General features: G+C 37.1%; 1 protein-coding gene across 1 annotated transcript; it reads left to right on the top strand.

Annotated features, from left to right (window-relative positions):
- The first annotated feature begins 15,897 nt into the window (after positions 1–15,897).
- On the top strand, positions 15,898–19,007 carry LOC133784434 ((R)-mandelonitrile lyase 3-like). Its single transcript, XM_062223782.1, has 4 exons — positions 15,898–16,071; positions 16,146–16,805; positions 17,784–18,600; positions 18,739–19,007. Exons 1-4 carry the CDS (start codon positions 15,981–15,983, stop codon positions 18,782–18,784), a joined length of 1,614 nt encoding a protein of 537 aa, XP_062079766.1. The 5' UTR covers positions 15,898–15,980; the 3' UTR covers positions 18,785–19,007.
- The last annotated feature ends 1,451 nt before the right edge of the window (positions 19,008–20,458 follow it).

The following is a 20,458-nucleotide window of genomic DNA, read 5'->3' on the forward strand; positions in this document are numbered from 1 at the left end:
TACTCAGGTTGTCACATAAGAGCAAGGGAGCACGAGAGGGCAGAACACGTAATTCAGAGAGAAAATATTCAAGCCACGTTAACTCAGATGTTCCATTTGCAATACTTCGATATTCAGCCTCTGTTGAAGAGCAAGAAACCACCTTTTGTTTAGAAGAAGACCATGAAACAAGACTGCTGCCAAGAAAGATACAATAGGCACTGGTGCTGCGACGATCATCGGGGCAGGAGGCCCAATCAGCATCAGTATAAGTAGTAAGGGTCAGATTTGTCGAAGCAGTAAGCAGTGAACCAAAGTGTAATGTGCCTTTTAAATAACGAAGAACACGTTTGACAATATTCCAATGGACATCAATGGGGCTGTGCATAAATTGACACAACTTATTGACAACAAATGACAAATCAGGCCTAGTGAGGGTGCATTATTGCAAAGCACCAACCACACTGCTATATTCAGTATTGTAATGACCCAACTATTTCTAAGACCTTGGACCGTTAAAACTACTAGACATAACTACTATTTTGGGAAACATACATTATAAATAACATAACTTTATTTAAAACCCAAAATATTGTACCAATAAAAAATAAGGTAAAAATATAAAATAAAATGTGATATGGTATGGGATTTCATTGTTTATAAAACATAAAACATAAACTTTAATTGTTTAAATACTAATTGCAGAAATAAATCAAAACATAATTTAAAAGACTAAAAATAAACATCATCCTCGATCGTCACGCAGTCCATTCAATCCATTCATCCTTAACACACAAGCCAAGCTGGCATAAATCTTTCCGCCTTCCATATTCATTTTTTTGCATCAAGCTAAAAATAAAGGAATGGGCACAATGCCTAGCAAGGAAAATCTACTAACAACATATGTCATAAATCATAAACATAAGACTATATCATAAATATATACTATAAACCATATAACTATAAAAATGTATATCATATAGGACTACAATATTAATAGCCATTAACTCATTAACATGGCATGTGATAAAAACATCTATGTCCTCTGTCTACTAATCGAGGTAGGTTAGATCACATGGTAGTAATGATAACCCATCTAGGTCCTCTGTCTATTAATCAAGGTAGGGTAAATCATAACTCTAAGTCATGAAAATGATAAAAATTCTTGGGGCTTGCTATCTAAGCACGTCATATGCCTAAGCGACTATAAAACATATTCTTGGGGCTTGTTATCTAAACAAGTCATATGCCCAAGGACTATAAAACATATATATACATATACATATTATAGCATAAAACATATCATAACATAAACATAAAAGCACATATAATCTATCCTATTTTCCTTACCAAAAACTGCTATATGGAGACAAGAACGGGATTGGAACACTCCTAAAAACCAATAGCAAAACCATGAGTATTTCTAAAGAATGAAGATGAAAATAGAACTAAACTATCAAGAAGAAAGTTACCGAAAAGAACCTTAAGTTTCAAGAAACTTAAACACCTAACCAAGAATCATAAACAAGAGTTAGGATCTAAAAGAAAGAAAATAAAGAAAACTAAATAACCATGAAGATCTGAACTTAAGGATAAGAATACCTTGAATGATCTTATGAATTGATCTAAACATCGATATTGAAATCTCTCTATATCTCACTTCCTAAGTGTTTAGAAAAGCTTAGAATGATAAATCTTTTAAACCAAAACCCAAGTGTTTCTCTCTATAGTAACCTTAGCAACTTAGAGGCTCTGAAGTCTGCTTGAAGAATGAAGAAAATGGCTGAGTACTAGGTCTTGTTTATAGAGTTCAAGGAGTAAAACTAACCCATTTTAATTTGAATAAATAAATGAATATAAAATGAAATAGATTTGAATTTTCGTTCAACAAACACCCAGAACTCGGTCAAAATCGTTCAAAGGCAGGTCTAAGTGGTTAAGGCTATTTTTAAAATTAAAATCACAAACTTTCAAAAAAATGAGAGTTGGAGCCGATATATCCCCCCCCCCCCCCCCCCTATAGGCGATATATCGCCTCCCCCATATTCTCGAGCCCCGTTCAATCGTTCGTGCAAAGTCAATGTGTTTTCCGTATCTTCTGTAGGCAATATATCGTCCCCTATAGTTGCGATCTATCAACATACGTTGATATATCAAACACGTATTTGCACTTTTTCAGCATATTTTGAATTGATAAAACAGCTTTGACTAATTCTAAACGTGATCCTAACAGTTTCTGGAAGGTTCTAGAGCTTCTAGATCTTTCTTTTAATTAAACTATTCATCAAAAATACTTAAATCCTTAATAAACATGATTATGACAAGTGTCATGCCCTTATTAATTCAATCTAAACCTTGGGTTAAAATTACTAATATTTCTAGAACCAGCAATATTAATCAATATTGTTACAAACTACTACTAACTACGACTACTTTTACCTAGCTAAGTAAAATTCTGGGACACTACAACTACCATCCTCAAGAGGCACCCCATCATGGATAGAAAGAAGTGAACCAGAGCACATAGGTGTGGCAAAAGGTTTACTATCAGACATGGAAACATGATCTAAGAGGTTAGTAATAGCAAATAGTTTGACTCAAATGAAAATCGGACATGGTGTGGGTGACTTCGATGCCTAAGAAGTAATGAAGGAGACCAAGATCAATAATAGCAAATAGTGTGTGCTGAGCTGGGAAATGAGGGAAGTGATATGTGAGGAATGAGACACAGTGACAATAATGTCATCTGCATGGACAAGGACAATAAGAGTAGGGTGAGTGGGATGCAAAGTATACATAGAGGTGTCTGCCTGAGAAGAATGAAAACTAAGCGAAATCAAGGCAGAACTAAGCTTATGTAACCAAGCACGGGGAGATTGCTTGAGACCATACAATGCCTTTTTGAGTAAAAACACACGAGAAGGACACGAGGGATCCTCAAAGCCTTGAGGTTTGGACATGTAGACACACTTAGAAAGATCTCCATGAAGAAAGGAATTTTAAACACCAAGTTGATGAATCGGCCAAGAATAAGAAAGATCAAGAGTGAGAACAACCCGAATGATGGCAGCCTTAACCACAAGGCTGAATGTCTCAAAATAGTCAAGGCTAGGAGTTTGATGAAAACCCTCCGTAACTAGCCGGTCTTTGTATCGATTAATGGATCCATCGGGGTGAAGTTTAAGGCAAAAAACCTACTTACAGCCAATAACTTTAGCATAAGAAGGAGCAGGGACAATAATCTACATCTTTTTTTTTTTTTTTTGTAAGGCAGTGAATTTAGAAGACATGGGTTGCTTCCATTCAGCAGAGGTAGCAACTTGTTTGTAAGAATGTGGTTCAGCATGGGTATCGTGGAAGGCACTAAGATAGGGTTTAGGCTTAAAGATGCTAGCCTTAGAACGAGTAGTCATAGGATATATATTAAGTGTGGAAGGAGGGGAAATAGAAGGAGTAGGGGTGAGAGGCAAGTGAAATAATGGAGCAGGTGGAGAGGATGAGGAAGAAGGAGAGGAAAGGGAAGGAGAAGGAGGTAAGGGAGAAGGGGAAGAAGAGGAAGGTTGAGAAGATATAGGAGAAGAAAGAGAATGAGGTTGCGGAAGAAAAGAAAGAACTAGGAGGAGGTGGGCAGAATGGAGGTAGGGAGAAAGACACTAGAGGGAGGTGGATTAGAGGAATAAGATGAAAGGGTGGCAAAGGAAAATTACGTTCATTGAACACAACATGACAAGAAATGTAAACTTTGTTGGATTGAGGATCAAGACAGAGATAGCCTTTGTGGCTAGAAGAGTAACTAAGAAAGACACACTCCTTAGGACGAAATCGGAGTTTGTGTTTAGTGTAAGGACGTAGGAAAGGAAAAGCAGAGCAACAAAAGACGTGAAGGTGGTCATAGGAGGGAAGTTTTTCATAGAGAATAGTGTAGGGTACCTTGTGAGCGAGCAAAGGAGAGGGCATACGGTTAATAAGATGCAATGTAGTTTGTCAAGCAAAGGACCAAAAAGTTAGCGGCATGGAAGAGTGAGCAAGGAGAGCAAGGGTTGTTTCAATAACATGTCTGTTTTTGCATTCAACTCGCCCATTTTGTGGGGTTATGTAAGGATAAGAGAATTGGTGGTGATTACCATTGTTAAGCAAAAAGGTTTTGAGAGGTAAAAATTTAGTACCATGGTCAGTTTGAACTTTTTTAATAGATGTATGGAATTGAGTTTTAACCATGGCATAAAACTGAGGAAAATTATTAGCACATTCATCCTTAGATTTTAACAATTACATCTAAGAAAAATGAGAGAACCATCAATGAGAAAAAGAAAGTATTTGTAACCATTAATCGAAACCACGGGAGAAGCCCCCTAAAGGTCTATGTTTACAAGGTGGAAAGGTTTTACACCATGAGACCAAGAAATAGAAAAAGGAAGGCGACTTGGCCATTTGACAGTGAGTACAGAAATGTAAATGAGAATTTGAAACAAGGGAAATGTGGCAGCTACGCAGCACTTGATTTGTGATGAGTGGTGAAGGGTGACCGAGACGAGTGTGCCAAATAGACACATCATTGGTTCGAGCAAGAAACTACTGAGGAGTGACAGAACTGGAAAGTGGTGGAGAGGAGACTGGTGAGGTAGGGAGAGACACTCGATAAATACCATCAACTAGGTGGTCGTGAAGAAGAACCTGCTGTGTATCCTGATGTTTGGCACGAAAAAAGGAAGGATAAAACTCAACGAAAGCATGATTATCTTTGCATAAATGAGCAACACTAATGATATTATGGGAAATAGAAAGAGCATGTAAGAAATTGGACAATGTAGAAAAGGAATGAAAACTATGTATGATGACTGTTGAATACAAATTTGGCCAATGACGAGTAGACTTCAAAACTACAATAAACCTTTAAGAGAAAAATACGACACAGATAATTTTATAGTGGTTCAACCCCAATCCACTTGGTAATAGCCTAATCCACTTGGAGTTGTGATATATATCTTATACTTAAGATCAGATGAACTTGAGCCAACTGAATTTCTTAAGTGCAAGTAGAAAAATACAGAGTTTTTCTCTCAGAAAATGCCCCAAGAATGCCCCAAGTAACAGTCCCAAAGTCTCCAAACTAGAGAGTTTTTCTCAGTCTAGAAAGATCAGATCCCCCCAAATGATGCCATGAACCCTTTATTTATAGGCTCATGGATCGTACATTAAATATCTCCCTTTTACCGGGTCCTTAGTTCTTCCAACAGACTTTAATAAAATATAAATGAACTTAAATTACAATAATATAGCTATTATTCCGGGATATTTGAGAGATTCCCGCGGCAGTTGAGAATGATTCGGGTTGAAGCTGTTACTGAGGACATAGGCAAGCACTTCTCGTCGGTAAAGCACACCTCTAGCACACCTCTGGTCAGTATAGGCAAAGCACTCCTCTAGCACACCTCTGGTCTAGCAAAACACTTTACTGGTCGGGCAAAACAAATGACTTGTCGGACAAAACAACTGACTGGTCGGCCATGCACTCCACCGGTTGGCCAAATACTTCACTGGTCGGCCAAACACTTCACTGGTCGGGCAAACACCTCACTGATCGGCCAAACACTCCACTGGTCGGCCAAGATAGGTGACTGGTCTAGCAAAACACTTCTCTGGTCTAACATGACACATCTCTGGTCTAGCATGACACTTCTCTGGTCTAGCAAAACATTTGACTGCCCCAGTCAAAAATCTTTACCGGTCGGACAGAAATTCTATCAGGTCGGTCAGATCACGTTATCACAACTCCGAAGAGCCAATACATTTATTGACTATCAATGTGTCATTTATTGACCATGAATTGCCACTTGTCACTTCTGATTGCCACGTCATCGAACTGAAATTTTAGGGATAACATTTGCCCCCCAAGTTTATTATATGATTTACTTGTATGATAAACTTTTTCTCTAACAAAATGTTTTTGAGGTCATCCAAAAGCTTCCATCCGGTCAGTAACCTTCACTTTTGTAGTAAACCCACGTCTTGACTTTTCTGTCCATAAAAACGGTAGTTATCAGTTTCCCATTTCCATTGCTCTTTCGGGCTCATGGGTATAGGATAATCATTGATATTATCTTGAAGTTTGTTGAACCCTTGAAATTCAACTTTTTTATCTTGTTTGCATAGTTCAAAATTAAGAAAATAGGTTCCCCTTTTAGCCCATCAAACCCATAACCTTGGCCATTCCTAGCCGATCGGACTATTCGACTGCATGCCCTTGCTCCTCAGACATCACTACTCGGTCATGCCAGCCTCTCGGACGTGCTGCTCCTCGGACACACCATCTCCTCGGACGCCCTGCCCAGCAGCTTATTTGGACACGCTACTTCTCGAATGCACTTGCCCCTCGGATGCCCAGCTATTCGGACACCCAGCCCTTCAAATGCGCATCTCCTTGGATGGCCAACTCTTCAGACACGAATCCCCCAGGCGTGCCCCTCGAGCCACTCGGACACGCGGTTCCTCCAGCCGTTCGGCCATGCACCCCAATTTCTCCGGCGTGCATCTCCTCGGATGCGCATCCCCTCGGATGCGCATCCCCTCGGATGCACACATGCCAGCCTCAGCTGCTCGGACGCAGTCCACACCCACTCGTACGCAGTCCCAGATGCTCGGACACAGCCCACACCCGATCGGACGCAGCCCCAGCTGCTTAGACACAACCCACACCCGCTCGGACACAGCCTCGGCTGCTCGGACACCAACCTTCGGACGTGCGCGCGGGCCTGCTCGGGCACACTCGGCATCCGTTCAGCCTGCTTGGGCATATGGCATAGCTATTTAAGCACATGCCTAAAACTTATCCCTCCAACCACCATCAAAACACCTTGTTCGAATATCTCAAAAGTGTTTTGAGAGATTGATTTCTCTCAATCAATCTTGGGGAAAATTGACTTCTCTTCTCAAAAACATTTTTCCACTATGTAGTATTTACTTTGCAATCATTTGTTCGTGTTTGTTTGATTCACTCCAGGGACCCATCGCTGTTAGTCATGCTTAACAACAGAGTTTCCTACTCGACCAATGATATATGCTCAACCGACCAGGGAAGTTGTATCTGCTCTCCTAACCAGGAAAACTTTGCACCTGATCAGCTAAACTTTGTACCTGGCTAGTAGTTTACTCTTTTTTCTTGTGAAGACAATTGTTGCTTAGCAGCTTTGATATTTTTCTCGTACAGCCGAGCTGTTGGCATTTATACTTTACTTTTCTTTACTAACTTGAAACATTCTAAGTCTTTTTAGACTTAAAAAGTTATAAGTTTTTTGCGAATAGTAAAGTCACTCTGATGTATGCCTTATATTTTCGCATGAGTACTTAGTTTTCTAACTTAGAAATTCTAGACATTTCATAAGTCCATACTAAGTATATTTTCTCACACTCTTATTGCTCTAACATTTTATGAGCATAATGCTTATTGTCGCACGAATATTTGCTTTTAACTTGAAATTTTGAAAAATTCTAAGTTACTTAAGCTTTGTCAAACAAGTTAGCTTAATGGCCTTTTTTTACTTCAAAATTTTACAAGTCAGCCTAAAAACAAATATGTTTACTCATGCTCTTATTGCCTGTGTTAAATTATATACCAGTATATCCCATGTGCCCCCCAAGTTTTCGAGGGTTGAAAGATCCTTAGTCACTTGCTACTTGACCGCATCTGTTCGAGCAGTTAATTACTCGTGAAACACATAGAATATATGGAAAATATTCGAGCAGTTGAATACTGCTTGAATGTATCAACCAATTGAAAAGTGTCCGATTTTACCGACCAGTTGAATACTATTCAGATAATTAACACACATGCATAGAATCGACCACACTGCACAGTCTATTTTATTACTCGTAAAAAAGAAGGACAAAACGAGTCTTAAACAACAAAAATTGTTCAAAAATAAAATGACTGGTTAGCAAATAACCAACTCATAAACCAAACTTAAATAACAAGTCAAACAACTTGAAATCAAGCTACCACTCTGAAAGCGGTATTTAGAAATAATATATCCACAGACGCTCGCCACTCTAGTGGTCCCTGATCAGGCTCCGTTCACCAAATCTGATCCTAGCACTCTCGCTCATGTCGAAGTGTCTAGGCATACCTCTCCCTTGGTTTGCTACTATCCTCAGCCAAGTGTGGACCTCCACATATAGTGTCTAAGGTAAAGTCCACAGGCCCGGGTTGCAAGGGTGGAGATCTCTGTCGTTTGAACCCAGGATTGATGCTGCCTCCTTTTCCTTAGGGTGTCTCTGCCCGGTACTTCCTCAACTTGCCCGACTTGAGAAGAAATTCTATCTCGTCCTTGAATTTCCCAACATGTCTAATGGGATCTGCCTTTTCTGTATATATTGGCAGAACCGGTGCTTTATATTTTTTCGGCGACTGGGCTACTCTAATTCGGGCATAAAATGGGCTGCCACTCCGGTGGTCTATTGCCTCCATCTCGGAAGGCCGTTTTGACAAACCTTGCACTACAGCCATTAGTATGTCAAGCTGGGCTTGGATGGATGGTGCAACTGACGAAGTTCCAAGGTCGTGACCGCCTAGTCGGGCATTACCATCTGGTGCACTGTCGTCAAGTATTTCTACTTGACTGGCAGGGCAGTTCAGATTTTGCCCTTCGACTGGGACAGTCCTCCTCTTGTTGGTGATAACGTCCCTTAGATCCTTTTGATAAGCATGCTCTCCTGCCCAATCGAACACCGTCTTTTCGATTTTTCAGAGGGCTTACTACGCGGGACTAGCTCTTTCCCACTCGTTGCTGGCCGGGGTGCAGTGGAGGCTTTTCGGTACGTCCCGGGTAATCTTTTCCTCCTTGTTGGTCATTGCCCTCCTTTTCCTTTGACTGGTCATTGTGCTAACTATCAGCCTCATCATAACCATGCCCATCTTTGAATTGTGAAGTCCTCTTATCTCGAGGAGTCTTGGTCTGATCCTGTCTGGGTAGAGTCTTTTTACTGCCCGATCGATGACTCTCTGATCTAGAAGTTTCTAATCGGTGGCTCCTCGAGGGGGTTCTAGAGTGCTCCCTTTGTGTTGATGTAGTTCTAGAGCAGACTCCGTCATCTACCCGGCCAATTTGATTGCTTTGACTCCGGTCAGGTCCCCGAGAGTCTATCCTTCCAGCAGGGGACTTCCGACTAGCGTTTTCCTTTCGTGTTCTTTGTATGGCTACTTGTGCCGCAGCTTAAGCATTGTATTGGGCCAGTTGGGTGGCCCCTTCTAGAGAAAGTGCTGCTTCACGATGTCTCCGGTCGACTTCCTCCTGTCGTTGTCTGAGCTCTTCGCTTCTGGCCTCCATATCGCGCCTTTGCTGCTCTAATGCAGCTCTCTGGCTGGCCATCTCTTCAGCGAAAGACTTCTGGCGAGCATTGAATTGCATCATCTCCTCTTGGAAAGTGCCTATTGCTTCCCGAAGTTGTTCAACTACTGGAGTGGTCTCCTCGAGAAAGACCCTGGGCTCAGTCTCTGGGTTCTGCGGTCCAGGACCTTCTGATCTAGTAGGCTCTTTTGACGTGCCTGAATTTTTGGAGGCCGCATTGGTGTTCTTGGGCGCCATAACAATATGGTACTCGCGTGACTTTCTCTTCAGGCTCTCAACGAAAACACCAAAATGTTGACCACGAATTTGGCCTATGACGAGTAGACGTCAAAACTACACTAAACCTTTAAGAGAAAAATACGACACAGATAATTTTATAGTGGTTCAGCCCCAATTTATTGGTAATAGCCTAATCCACTTAGAGTTGTGATATATATCCTACACTTAAGATCAGATGAACTTGAGCCAACTGAGTTTCTTAAGTGCAAGTACAAAAATACAAAGTTTCTCTCTCTAAACTCTCTCAGAAAATGCCCCAAGAATGCCCTAAGTAATAACAGTCCCAAAGTCTCCAAACTAGAGAGTTTTTCTTAGTCTAAAAAGATCAGATCCCCCCAAATGATGCCACGAGCCCTTTATTTATAGGCTCATGGATCGTACATTAAATATCTCCTTTTTACTGGGTCCTTAGTTCTTCCAACAGACTTTAATAAAATATAAATGAACTTAAATTACAATAATATAGCTATTATTCTGGGATATCTGAGAGATTCCCACGGCAGTTGAGAATGATTCGGGTTGAAGCTGTTACTTAGGACATAGGCAAGCACTTCTCGTCGGTAAAGCACACCTCTAGCACACCTCTGGTCAGTATAGGCAAAGCACTCCTCTAGCACACCTCTGGTCTAGCAAAACACTTTACTGGTCGGGCAAAACAAATGACTTGTCGGACAAAACAGCTGACTGGTCGGCCATGCACTCCACCGGTTGGCCAAATACTTCACTGGTCGGCCAAACACTTCACTGGTCGGGCAAACACCTCACTGATCGGCCAAACACTCCACTGGTCGGCCAAGATAGGTGACTGGTCTAGCAAAACACTTCTTTGGTCTAACATGACACATCTCTGGTCTAGCATGACACTTCTCTGGTCTAGCAAAACATTTGACTAATCAGTCAAAAATCTTTACCGGTCAGACAGAAATTCTATCAAGTTGATCATATCACTTTATCACAACTCCGAAGAGCCAATACATTTATTGACTATTAATGTGCCATTTACTGACCATGATTTGCCACTTGTCACTTCTGATTTCCACGTCATCGAACTGAAATTTTGGGGATAACAATGACCAACATGAAAATTAGGGAGAGACTTACCATCACCTACATACACTTATTCCTGTCCATAATAGGGAGCGTGAGAATCCAATTGAGAACTTTTAGGCGTGAAGTGGTGTGTAGCACCATTATCCATGTACGAACTGGGGTCAGCAACTGTGCTAGGAGTGACAGTAGTAGTATATGCCATAGGAGGAGGTAGATTATAATCCACCGAGGGAGGAGCAGAGGTGTTCGAGTTACTTGGAGGAAGTGGTTGATAGTGCAAATTTGCATGGTGATAGCACAAGGCAGCAATGTGACTAAGTTTGCCACAAATTTGGCATTGGGATTTGGCACCAGGTGGAAGAGTCACAAAAGAGGGAAGCCAAGGTGTGAAAGCTGGTTTTCCTGGTGGTTTACCAAGGGCTCCAAATTGGGTATTGGTGGGAAAACAGTTTGGTGCTGGAGGAGGTTGGGGTCAATTATTGTTGTAAGGTTTTCTGGTTTTGGGGTAAGGCAGCTGGGCTAGCTTAGCTTGAAGAAAGGAAATATGACCGACAGCATTTTGTCACTCAAGATGAAAGTTATAGGTTAAGAGGATACTATCAATCTCCTCAGGGGTAGGTTTATCAGGTCAACTAAGTAGGGAAAATACTAAGGCATTATAGTCACAATTGAGTCCACCAAGCAAATAGATAAGATGATCTTTGTTAGAAATTGGCTCACATGTAGCGGCAAGTTGATTGCAGAGGCCTTTGAATCGTTGAAGATACTCCAACATGCTTAGTCCACCCTTCTTGAAGTTCTGAATAGAGGTACGAAGCTTTGAAATTCTTGACATTGTAGAGGAGGAATAGTGTCTCAAGCACTGTCCAGATCTCGTGAGCAGTAGTGTACGAGACAATTTGTGTGAGCATTCCACCCATAAGAGATGCATAAAACCAACTCATGAGTAGTCGATTGTAACGTCGCGAGAGAGTATAATTTGAGTTTGGTAAAGTGGAGTCAAGGAGAAATCAAGTGGGATAGGGTTTTGTACCGTCGAGGTACTCGTCAAGGCCATTGGTGACAATAACGTTTAGAAGCTGGTTTTTCCATATGAGGTAGTTGGTGATGTCTAGTTTAATAGTGAGGGTTTGGGTTACAAAGGGTATGATCGGAAAAGAGGATGAAGAATTGGGGGTCTGAGGTTGAACCAAAGTAGGATTGGGATTGAAGGGAGCTGGGGTGGTTGAGGTAGATGAGGAGTCATTGGTGGCCACCATGGGCTCAGATACCATGTAAAGAAAAGAAAATGAAGAAAAAATTTATATTGTATTATATTTCTCCTTAGAGGAAACACTGTACAAAAGAATGGTTGTATAGTACAATATTGGTAAGCAAAACTAACCCTAAACGGTTACACGAAGGACAAACTAATTTAATAGAATATAAGTACAGAATTAACTAAAAATTAAATATACAGGTGTGCAAATTAATCAAGGATTAGTTGGCTTAACAAGTTCCCTAGCCAAGAGGTCACCGACCTCTCAAATATTAATAATTCAGCTAAAAGAAAAATTATGTGGTTAGATGTCACTCCAAAGTCCACCAAAAATATTACTCTTCCATACTAATGGCATTAACTATCCATAATTGGACATCTAAGGCCCTTAGAGCATCTTTAACGGTGGTGGCCAAAGAGAGTGCTCATGTTGAGATGGCTGCCAAAGTCAACAAAAGAGGGTATATTCAACTTAAAATTTTGGCAACGTTGCCCACTGTTGGCAACGTTGCCTTCTTTTTCTTTTGTTAATTTTAATAAACAATTATATTAATTAAATAAAATATTAAAATTTGTATTTTTTTCAATGTAGCCAACCATTTGGGCATTGGAGATGCTCTTAGGTAGCATGCTATACTCAAGTCAAACTGCCCTAATTTCATTCCTTAATAATCATACACTTAATTTCATCATTTCACCTATTTAAAAGATCGGTAGTTTGACTTAATGAATTGACCAATTTAATTTCATCACTTCATCATGATTTTATATTGAATTCATGTATTTTTTTTTTTTTTGCTGAATTAATGTATTTTGAATACATCAAGTCGGGTGGCATTTTTTCACAAAAATAATACCACTTTATACATATTAAGTGTTATATATCCAAAAAGGTAATTGTCTTCCAAATGAAAATTCTCAAATCAAGAATTTCCTTTAAAACTTTTAATTCCTTCATGTTAATCATTTATATTTTAATGCCCAAAATTAAATCTTGCCATAATTTTAAATGTCTTAACAAATTTTGAAATCCTTTCCAATGGGAATTTCAGTTCACACACTTCCTTCCAAATTTCCATTTTATTTTCAGTTAAGAATATTTTACACCCATATTATTGGTATTAATATCTATCCATCACAAATTCCCCATTAAATTAATCTCAGAAAATATTTAATATATTTATTTTAATATTTTGATACTATACAATAAAAGCCTTTTAATTTTTCCGTTGTACTATAATTAAATTGAAAATGGAGGATTAATTAATGCGATCCCCGATTATTTTTATCCTGGGTCATCTACACAATTTTTGACTTTTTTCATGGGTCACCTACACAATTTTTGACTTTTTATTTTTTTAAAGGAAACGCGTCATAGTACATCTCTCTCTCTCAATTGACCTAAGGGAAAAGGAAATAGAAATTTATTATTGCGTTCATTAAAATTGAAATAGTTATATAACGACTCATTCAATTCAAAAGAGAGAAATATTTAATTCTAATTTTCTCTATATATATTTATTCAATTCAAATAACTTGGAAAAACTTGTAATACAAGTAACTAAAATTTTTAAAAAATTAATCATTTCTGGAAGAACGAAGAATAATATTGAAGATAAGCATGCTCAATTTTCTGTCGTATAACAAAAGAAAACAAATAAGTTATAGTTTTTTCTAGACTTTTTTTTAAGAGAAATTGGTGGAAATAGACCCCATTTATAGTGCATTTTGCACAATAACCTACTTTCAAAACATTTTAGCTAAATGACATCTTTTATTAATGAATTTTTTGTATTACCCATCTTACCCTTAAAATAAAATAATAATAAATTAAAATTAAAAACTCTAAACTATCATCTTCCTCCTCTCATCCATCCACCCACACCCATCCACAACCACCCACTATCATCCCCCGCCGCCACCGCCACCACCGGCGACCACCAGCCCTTACCGCCGGCGAACACTGCTCATCACCGGCTGCCACCATTTCTCCACAAATCTGGTCACTGGTTTATAAAGCTTTTTTTTATTTTTATAAAATATGAGATTTTTTATATTGTTTTTGTAGATTTAAAATGCAAAATGATTGTTTTAGTATGTTGAAAGTATAAGTAAGAATTTAGGTTTATTTCTGGAGTTTTATGGAGTTTAAACCTTGAAAATCTGAAAAAATTAATGGTGGTTTCAGTTATTTTCGAGATAGAAAAATCCAGAATTTTTTGACAGCTTGTCTAATTTTTCGACAAGGAGTCTAAATTTTAGACCAGTAGTCGTATTTTTTCGACCACCTGTCTAAATTTTAGATAGGTGGTCGAAAATTTAGACAGGTGGTCGAAAAAATACGACTACTGGTCTAAAATTTAGACAACTGGTCTAAAGTTTAGACTCCTTGTCGAAAAATTAGACAAGCTGTCAAAAAATTCTGGATTTTTCAATCTCGAAAATAACCGAAACCACCATTAATTTTTTCAGATTTTCAAGGTTTAACCTCCATAAAACTCAAGAAATAAACCTAAATTCTTACTTATACTTTCAACATACTAAAACAATCATTTTGCATTTTAAATATACAAAAACAATATAAAAAATCTCATATTTTATAAAAATAAAAAAAGCTTTATAAACCAATATTTTGAATGAGTGGTGGCCGGATTTGCGGAGAAATGGTGGCAGCCGGTGATGAGCGGTGTTCGCTGGCGGTAGGGGGCGGTGGTCGCCGGTGGTGGTGGTGGTGGTGGCGGTGGGGGATGATAGTGGGTAGTTGTGGATGGGTGTGGGTGGATGGGTGAGAGGAAGAAGATGATAGTTATTATTAGGATTTTTGTTTTTAATTTATTATTATTTTATTTTAAGGGTAAAATGGGTAATATAAAAAATTCATTAATAAAAGAGACTATTTAGCTAAAAACTATTGAAACTAGGCCATAGTGCAAATTGCACTATAAAAATAGGCCATTTTGCCAAGGACCCCTTTTTTTAATATAATCACCTCTTAAATTAATATGGTTTTTGAATTTCAAAAACATTAACTACAATTAAGTCATTATAGTTAATATCTTCTATTACAATTCTAAATTTTTAATAGATTTGTTTTTGCATTTTTTTTTTAATATTATACAATTCTAAACATTTTTACACATCATAATGTATAAAAAATATATGCAAAAAAAAGAACATTTAAAAATAAAATAAATTTGTGAAAAATATAATCAATAAAAAACTTAATTGCTAAAAAAAGTATAAATTTCCAAACGAAATAAAATTCAAACTATCTGTATATTTATGGAAGGAAATATTATTGTTATACAAAACTCCTACTTAAAAAGTATTGCCAAGAGCATGTTAAGGAATTAAGACTAACGAATTAATAATAGGGTTGTTTGGTAACTCTTAAAAAAATAGTTATTTATTTAATTAATTAAAAATTTGAAAATCAAATATAAAATGTGTTTGATAATTCTATTTTTATTTATTATTTTTTTAAATTTTAACTAAAATTTATTAAATTTTGAAAATAAAAAATTTTCACTTTCAAAAATTTTTTAAACAGTTTTTTCTTCTCTTCTTCAAATCAACACCTTATTTTGTTAAACAAAAAATAAAAATAAAAGTTATCAAATACGTTTATTATTTTTTGTTTTTAAAAACAAAAATAGTTACCAAACATGTTTTTATTTTTTAAAAATAAAAAAACAAAAATAAAATAATATTTTCATTTTTGTTGTGTTTAAAAATTTCAAAAACAAAAATTTTACTAAACATAACACATTGATACAAATTTAATAATTAGTTTTAAATTAGTATATGTGCGACCGGATTTTAGTTTTCTCCAGTCAAATATGAGTTGTCAAATAGGAATGAACAGGCGGCTACGTACGTGCTCTTAAAGTAAGACGACATTTTTAAAATGAAATTGAGTTTATAATTATTACGAGAGGGAAAAAAACTACTTAAGTACCCCACAGTAACGTTGATTTAGCTTCAAGATTCAATACTCGTTGCAAATTGTATTCAAGAAAACAAACATATATACGTATATATTTTCTATCTCAAAAACAGTGAAATCACAAATGGCGCCATTATTCTTGCTTATACTACTGTCACTAAGTTTTCATCATCAACAACTGCAAGTTCTTGCTCTGGCCAATCGTTCTCAGCATGGTAAGTATATATATCTGAACTCAATCAATATAATATGTTTCCCCTAAAAACTGAACTTGTTGATTTATTGGCAGATTTTGGTTACATGAAATCAGTATATGATGCAAATGAAATGCCATTAAAGGGACAATATGACTATATAGTAATCGGAGGAGGCACAGCAGGGTGCCCTTTAGGGGCGACTTTATCAGAAAAGTACTCAGTCCTTGTCCTTGAAAGGGGCGATGCCCCTAATGCACATCCAAGCGTCTTCACGACAAGTGGATTCTTCGCTAATCTCAACAGAGAAGACGACGGTACTACACCGGCGCAGAGGTTCACGTCTGAGGACGGCGTTCAAAGCTTAAGAGGGAGAGTTCTAGGTGGGTCAAGCATGCTTAACGCCGGCTTCTATTCGAGGGCTGACGACGAATTCCTCGCCCAGTCCGGCATAGAATGGGATGTCGATTTGATGGAGAGAGCGTATGAATGGGTTGAAGAGACTATAGTTTACCGTCCAAGAGTGGATGTTTGGCAATCTTCTGTGAGAGAATCTCTTTTGGAAGTTGGCTTAGTTCCGGACAATGGCTTTACTGTTCGTCACAAGATTGGGACCAAAACCTCTGGCTCCACTTTTGACCCATTTGGGACGAGGCATGGGGCCGTCGAGCTTCTCAATCGAGCAAATTTGGAAAACTTGAGAGTTGCTGTGAATGCCACAGTGAACAGAATCATTTTCTCCACCAAAGCCTCAAGTAAGCTTTACATAACTTATTAAAAATTATTAATACATATATATTGATAGATGTGATGTACCTTAATTAATACATGCCAATTATACTCATTCATACATAAAATTTTATTGGCCTGTAAATTATTATATATAGAAAGTCCAAAGAATTTCAAATCTTATCAATCACATAAAATACGCTTATATGTACTATAAAATGACTTTGAACTATTAACTTTAATGACTTTTCCCCAAAAAAAATTTCTTTCCTATGTAAAAAAATTACTTAAACAACTTAATTAGCTAGCTAGATATATGCACCATCCTAATTAGAGCTGTAAATACGACACGAAAAAGTATGGGCTTGGGCCAGGCACGACACGAATTGAAAATTGGCACAGCACAGCATGACACGACACGGCACGACACGAAAGCACGAACAAACAAGTCTGAAAGCACGACATAATAAAAAGCCCGATATTTTAACATTAATAATAATAATAAATTTTTATTTGTCAATTCTCTATAAATTATAATTATAATAAAAGTCTATTATTTTTCTCAATTTTATATTTTTATAATTATATTAATTTATTTTAAGATTTGTGAGTTAAAATTTTTAGTATTTATTATTAAGTACTTAAATTCTAATAATTATCTTTGATATAATTTTGTGCAAAATATTGTTAAAATGTATATAAAATTATCTAAAATTATAATTTTAATAAAGAAATGTATTTGGATTGGTGGTTAGTTGATTGATTGTGAAAGAGAAAATGGGAAAAGAATCTCACATTTTTATCTATATACCCACCAAATCTATTTAATGACTATGTTACTATATTCGGCCACGCTTTGTGATAACTACTACTTCCCCCAGATCGACATTATTTATTTTAAGCTCAACTAATATTTTGTTTTATTTACAAGTGTTAATATTTTTCTAGAAGAACTTGTCTCTACAGTTATAATATTTGATGAGTTTGATGATTGTATTCGACAGCACCAGCTGCAATTGGAGTCATATACACTGATTCAAAAGGGAAGTCACACGTGGCACTGGTACGCCGGAAAGGGGAAATTATTTTGAGTGCAGGTGCCATTGGGAGCCCTCAACTTTTGCTCCTTAGCGGAATCGGTCCACGTTCTTACTTGTCTTCACTCCATATTAATCCCATACTCCATTCACAGCCCAACGTTGGAAAATTCATGGCCGATAATCCTGGTGTCACCATCAACCTCATACTCCCAAACTCAACGGAGCGTTTACCAACAAAAATTACAGGAATTACTAGTGATTATATAATTCAGACCACAACCTCTTCTGTTCAACCAAATGTCACTACAAATTTGAGTTTAGGTCTCATTTCTGAAAAAATCCCCGGACCCTTGTCAAGTGGCTCCTTGCGATTGGCTTCTTCGAACAACGTAAAAGTTGCACCGCGTGTTCGATTCAACTACTTCGCCAATCCGATTGACCTCTCGCGTTGTGTTATGGCTATGAAAAAAGTTGGTGACATGTTGAAAAGTAATGCATTGGACCGATTTAAGCACAAGGGTAGTGATGGTAAGAGAGAGTTCTTGTTCTATGGACCATCTTTGCCGATGAATAATCATTCAAATGATGATTCGTTAATTGAATCCTTTTGTCGAACAAGAGTGAGTACATTTTGGCATTATCATGGGGGATGTGTTGTGGGGAAGGTTGTTGATAGTGATTTTAGAGTGAAGGGAATTACTTCACTTCGAGTTGTGGATGGTTCAACTTTCAACATCTCTCCTGGGACCAATCCTCAGGCCACTCTTATGATGTTGGGACGGTAAGTTAATTAGTTATACATCATAATGTTTGTATGACGATATATATGTGTACCTTTCATATCCATGCAAACTCTCATTGATTTCGTTTACTTCGATTTAATTACTTATATGCAATATGTGTACCTTTCATTGAGCAGGTATGTAGGGCTTAACATGATGAGAAAAAGGACAGAATCAAGCTAGAGATTGAGCAATGTGTACAAAGAAGTGGCTAAGTGCAAATATTTATATGTATATATACATATATATATATTTGATAAGAATTGTATTAAAACAGGTTAGCTGATTATTTGTAAGTCTCTAATGGTTCTTGTTTCTATTATTGCCGTTAATTATTTGGTTCTCTTGTATCCTTGATTATAAATAAAGCTGAATAAACTCCTGATGAGTTTTGCAAATCCATATCCTTTTGTAGGATATTTAATAATATGTCTTAATATCCTTTTATAAAATAGTATTTTCAACAACACTTAATATATGTTTTTTTGTACTACGTACTGCAAAGATTTCGTTTTCAGAGCTATGAAATGAAAAGAGGTGAAATATATAAAAGGATATCATTCGCTTGTTGAGCTTGAAGGTTATAGGCTCTATCCAATGGAGGAAGTTAGGATGACAATAAAAGTAATCAAAGAAATTACAATTTGTAGAGAGAGTTGAGTAAATGTAAAGAGGAAGAGAGTACAAACCTTGAAAGTTAGTTTACTACTGCTACTCATTCACCCATTTAATTTATCAAACAAAATGCAGATTTGGTTCAAGTTTTAGTGCAAGAAAAAAAAATGACATAATTATTTGTACATGGTTCAGCCATGATTTTTCACAACCTACTACATAGGACATAGTCCGGAGGTAAAGCAAATCTACTAAAATATAATCAGAGTTATTACAAGTATACATAGCTCTAAATGAAATTAAATCTTCCTTTTAAAATGTTTTACAAACAAGCAATTAACTTCCTATTTTGTGAAAATCATCAAGCAACCAGCCTTTCATTGCTTTTGAAATTTGCTGGACTCCCTCGAGTTACTACTCAAGCTCCCCTTGAGACTTAGCTTGAACTTTCTTCAAGCTTTGTACCAAAAATCACAAGAATGGTAAAGAATCACCAAAATGCCATGGGCAATGCACAATGAAGCACTAAATGCTTCAGACCTTTTGTAGAGAATGTTTCTTGGAGAATACAATTTTTAGCTGCTAAAAAATGTAAGGTAAACACGAAAAGAACAGATATATATATATATATATGCTAGGGTAGAAAAGGGGAAAACCAACTAAGTAAGTCATGTGCTGAAATATAAATCGCATACTACTGGATTTCATTGTTATAACATGAAACAATGTTTAAATATTTAGATTATATTATTATATATTTTTTAGAATATGGAAAAGAAGATTTTTTTTTAAAATGAGCATAAGTTAATAAAAAAAATATATTTTTTTAATCTTTTGCTTCTCGTTTTCTTCTATTATTCTTTAAATTTTCTTTTCGTCTCTTCTTCTTTAAAAAATTATTTTTCTTATCATCTAAGCTGCAATTAGGAAACTCTCCTCCTCCTCCTCTTCTTTGCTAAATATAGCTAAAGAAAAAAAATATCTTACTGGAAGGCCCCATTGAAGACAATGACGGTGCTTGAGCAATGGAGTATCACTACAAAAAATAAGGCCTATACCGAGAACAAATGTCGTCGGTATAAGCCAAAATGTTCTCGACAGTAAGTCCTCGGTACAGCCGCGTCGGTAGAGGTAAACTTCTACTGAGGACACTCAATCTGTCCTCAGTATAAGAGGACAATATCATCAGTATAGAGTGGACAATTTTCTCGGCATAACCAGTCTAATTTTGTCATATGGATG

The sequence above is a fragment of the Humulus lupulus genome, chromosome 6 (genome assembly GCF_963169125.1).
Source record: "Humulus lupulus chromosome 6, drHumLupu1.1, whole genome shotgun sequence".
NCBI lineage: Eukaryota > Viridiplantae > Streptophyta > Magnoliopsida > Rosales > Cannabaceae > Humulus > Humulus lupulus.

What these genes read in the sequence shown, in the direction of transcription:
- LOC133784434 (XM_062223782.1), top strand. Translation starts at nt 15,981, where the DNA reads ATGGCGCCATTATTCTTGCTTATACTACTGTCACTAAGTTTTCATCAT. An exon ending in GGCCAATCGTTCTCAGCATG is followed by an intron (nt 16,072 to 16,145) that starts GTAAGTATATAT and finishes ATTTATTGGCAG; the next exon opens with ATTTTGGTTACATGAAATCA. An exon ending in ACTCTTATGATGTTGGGACG is followed by an intron (nt 18,601 to 18,738) that starts GTAAGTTAATTA and finishes TTCATTGAGCAG; the next exon opens with GTATGTAGGGCTTAACATGA.